The following is a 3500-nucleotide window of genomic DNA, read 5'->3' as shown; positions in this document are numbered from 1 at the left end:
TGCAAATACATAGTTTTTAAATTCATGGATTTTAAAGCGCATTTCGTTTCACAAAATAGTAGTTTCAAGTATGTTGTAGATATATAGTAGTTTCAGTATACATACATATACAATTATAAAATGTATATCATTCAAAAACAAAGAAGAAAGTATTTATTTTTAATAAATTCATAGAAAATTAACTTCGAACAAATCCTTTTAAACAAATATTTTCATTTTGGATGTAGACATAAACATGAATCAGCAAATGTTTACACAGATATATTCCTTCTATCTCATGGAACCCCATGATGAAGGCCAATGTCAATTGCGATGTGACTGGCTTGGAAAGTGGAATTTACCAATCCACACTGGCGTTAGTTTGCTCAACCCGCAAACGTCACCGATGGAACACATGTGCCGCCGAGACTTTTCCCAGACGGTGGGTATATATACCGCTGGCACGGGATGCCGAGATCAGTTCGAGTCGTTGACTATCCGATAACGAAATGCGTACCTTTATCCTTGTTACCCTTGTTGCCCTGGTTGCAGTGGCCTCCGCTCAAGGACCCGGCGGTCTTTGGGGTCCACGTGGCCCAGGTGGACTAGGTGGTGGTCGAGGAGGACCAGGACGCGGCCCTGGAGGACCAGGTGGTCTTGGAGGACTTGGTGGTCTTGGAGGACCAGGTGGTCTTGGAGGACTTGGTGGTCTTGGAGGACTTGGTGGTCTTGGAGGACTTGGTGGTTTTGGAGGACCTGGTGGTCCTGGAGGACTTGGTGGCCCCGGAGGACCAGGTGGCCCTGGAGGACCAGGTGGCCCAGGAGGACCAGGTCGCGGACCAGGTGGACCAGGTGGCCCAGGAGGACCAGGACGCGGACCAGGTGGACCAGGTGGACCGCCATGCAACCAAACCACAAGCACGACAACAGAGGCCTCCACAAGCACTTCCAGCACCACAGCTTCCTCCACAACGGCGTCCTCCACCACAGCTTCCTCCACTACGGTGTCCTCCACCACAGAGTCCTCTACGGAATCCACGGAATCTACCACCGCCACCACCGCAGCATAATTCGCTTGACATGTTCCCGTTCGAGTTTTGCCTAATTGGTTTGGTCAGAAATGAGTGTATATATTAAAAAGCGAATCTGTGCATATGAAAAATCCTTTTTTTAATCCATCGTATTTCCAAAACGGCGTGAAATACTAGTGATTTTTTTTTTGCCAAGTAAATCCTTGAGCGTTGTGAATAACTGTTGGTACTCCAAAGGACCTTCATCTTTGGCTATGATCAACTTTTTGTATGAAACCAGAAGATATATTTGAACACTACAGAAGCCAACATTAATGCTTTTCGTGAGTTAACTAATATAAGGATAATTAGCCAAATGGCATTATGCAATTTTAGGGTTAAATCATCTACTGCCGACTAGGAAGTGCACTACTGATGATTAAAAACAAATCATTCCGCGGGGCAATTGGAATTACACCTGCTCTAGACGGACTCGTTTCTGGGATGGGTGAAAGCCAAATTGTTTACCATTTAATTGCATTTGGTCAATTTGCGACGCAACTTTCTGCTGCCCTTGCACACAAAAGGCACGTAAGCTGCAGCCGAGATCCAAGGAGAAGGTAAAGGAGCTAAGCAGGATAAGCCCGAGGGGCAGCAACAGGGTTAAGAGGCATTAAAAGTTATAAAACAACAAGATTATGGCTTTTCCATAACGAGCAAACACTCACTCAACTGGTTTTGTGCAAGTGAACAAAGGAGTTTGGTGTGGCTTCTACTAAGTACTCTTGTTTTCAAATTAAGCCAGGATGCATTCGTACATTTCGAATATCATCTGCCGGGTCTTCGGTATCTTATAGAAAGTAAGTTTGAAAGAAAGCCAGTTCAATGAATTAATACGAGTAACGAAGTATTTCTCACTTCTGGTTACTTTAAATGTGGGGTCTGATGTTGATACCCTTTACTAGTTAATCCCTCTACTCGTAGAGGAAATGTTGACTCTTAATACAAGGTAGATACCAATTTAAACCCAGCAGTGATGGGCATTTGCTTAGATTGCAATAATCTTTGCAAATTGGTTTAAAAATGCTAAAGTACATCGCCTCAGAAGATGCGTTAATATCCACCATATATTGACGGATACCAATACTTTTCTTACTGAGTATTTAAAACAATATGTTAAATGGCCTTAAAAACTTACACATCGCATAATTCCTTCCACGTTACATACTAATTACATCCGCCGGCAGTGGGTCAATGTAAGCGGGCCAACGATAGTTGGTCCTTGCTCAATGACCACCAGTTAGGTCCTTATCAAATCACGCTTCATCCATTTAACAATTAGCACCGATAACTAATTTATGGTCAGGATGCCGCATCTGGGATACGGCTTTGGTGAAAGGGGGAAAACAAGACGCGAGTTGATTGTTTTGGAGTGGAGCGTTTACACGTAATAACAATTACAAATGCGCGCACTCCATAAATCAAGTGAAGCCATCTCCTGGAGGCGCCCCTCCATTCTTTCCGTCCCGTCCCCCTTGCGAATGAACTGGCCAAAAAGCCGGCCCCCATCCGCCTCCAACTCGCTGCTCCTGAGCACTAATTACAATTCAGGACGCGTTGCACTCGAAAGTTGTTGCTCATTCAACACTCGACTCCTGGCGCTGAGTGGCGGAGTCGGGAGGGGGAGGTGGTTGGTTGGCTGGGCGGTGGGTGGCTGGGTGGTTAACTTCAAAGTGCCACCGCCTTCTGGATGGCTATGGCCCCCAAAAGTGTTGTTGTAATTAAATCATGTGCCAAGTATGCTTTCGCATACACTTAAACAATAATCCCAAGAAAGTGTTCAACATGGAAAAGGACAAAATAAATAATCTTATTAGATGAAAACAAACACAATAAATGAATTTTTATAAAATGGTAAAAAATTTGGAGCAGAAAAATACAAGAAATTCGCACATTACATTACCCCGAATATATAGAACATAAATCTAATTACTCCACATAAATAAATGAATATGAATATATTTGAGAATATTTACTGACCACAAGCGAGTCCCCTTATTTCCCCGAGTACAATACAGGATGGCAGCCTCTGTTAGCCGTCCTTTGGGCCGCCTCCTGTCGTCCTTTTGCTATCTTCTCAGATGTTGTGGCAAATTAAGTTTGCTTTTGTTCCAGATTAAAAAGGCATTGAAATGTCGACATCGGCATTGAAAGGACGGACGATGGGAGGCAGCCGAATGAGTGGGTGGTAGGGTGGTAGTAAGCGGCAGTTAAAATGACGCCTTCGGCCAAATTTAGCTAACTTTGTTAAGTTTGTTTTGGCCGCGGGAGTCGAGTGTCGGCCGCCGCCTCCGAGTAGCTCCACCGGATGATGAAGTGCCCAGACGGCGATGGAACCGCAGATATAGCCGGATGATGGGGATGCCAGGACGGGGGGGGGCCAGGACGGGCAGAAATTAAAAATCAACTGCCGCGTGGGCGAACAAGCCGAGCACTTAAGTAGCTGACCAA

At 44.8% G+C, this 3500-nt stretch overlaps 1 protein-coding gene across 1 annotated transcript; it reads left to right on the top strand.

The window, feature by feature from the left end:
• Positions 1–385: 385 nt before the first annotated feature.
• On the top strand, positions 386–1141 carry LOC122624303 (putative uncharacterized protein DDB_G0294196). Its single transcript, XM_043803796.1, has 2 exons — positions 386–421; positions 589–1141. Exons 1-2 carry the CDS (start codon positions 386–388, stop codon positions 1114–1116), a joined length of 564 nt encoding a protein of 187 aa, XP_043659731.1. The 3' UTR covers positions 1117–1141.
• Positions 1142–3500: the final 2359 nt, after the last annotated feature.

Source organism: Drosophila teissieri, chromosome X (genome assembly GCF_016746235.2).
Source record: "Drosophila teissieri strain GT53w chromosome X, Prin_Dtei_1.1, whole genome shotgun sequence".
Lineage (NCBI taxonomy): Eukaryota > Metazoa > Arthropoda > Insecta > Diptera > Drosophilidae > Drosophila > Drosophila teissieri.
Note: the sequence above shows the minus strand (reverse complement) of the source record. Positions and strands in the feature narration are given on the sequence as shown.

Coding starts and splice junctions, on each gene's coding strand:
- LOC122624303 (XM_043803796.1), top strand. CDS start 386: ATGGAACACATGTGCCGCCGAGACTTTTCCCAGACG. Junction 422..588: donor GCCGAGACTTTTCCCAGACG/GTGGGTATATAT, acceptor CAGGTGGACTAG/GTGGTGGTCGAGGAGGACCA.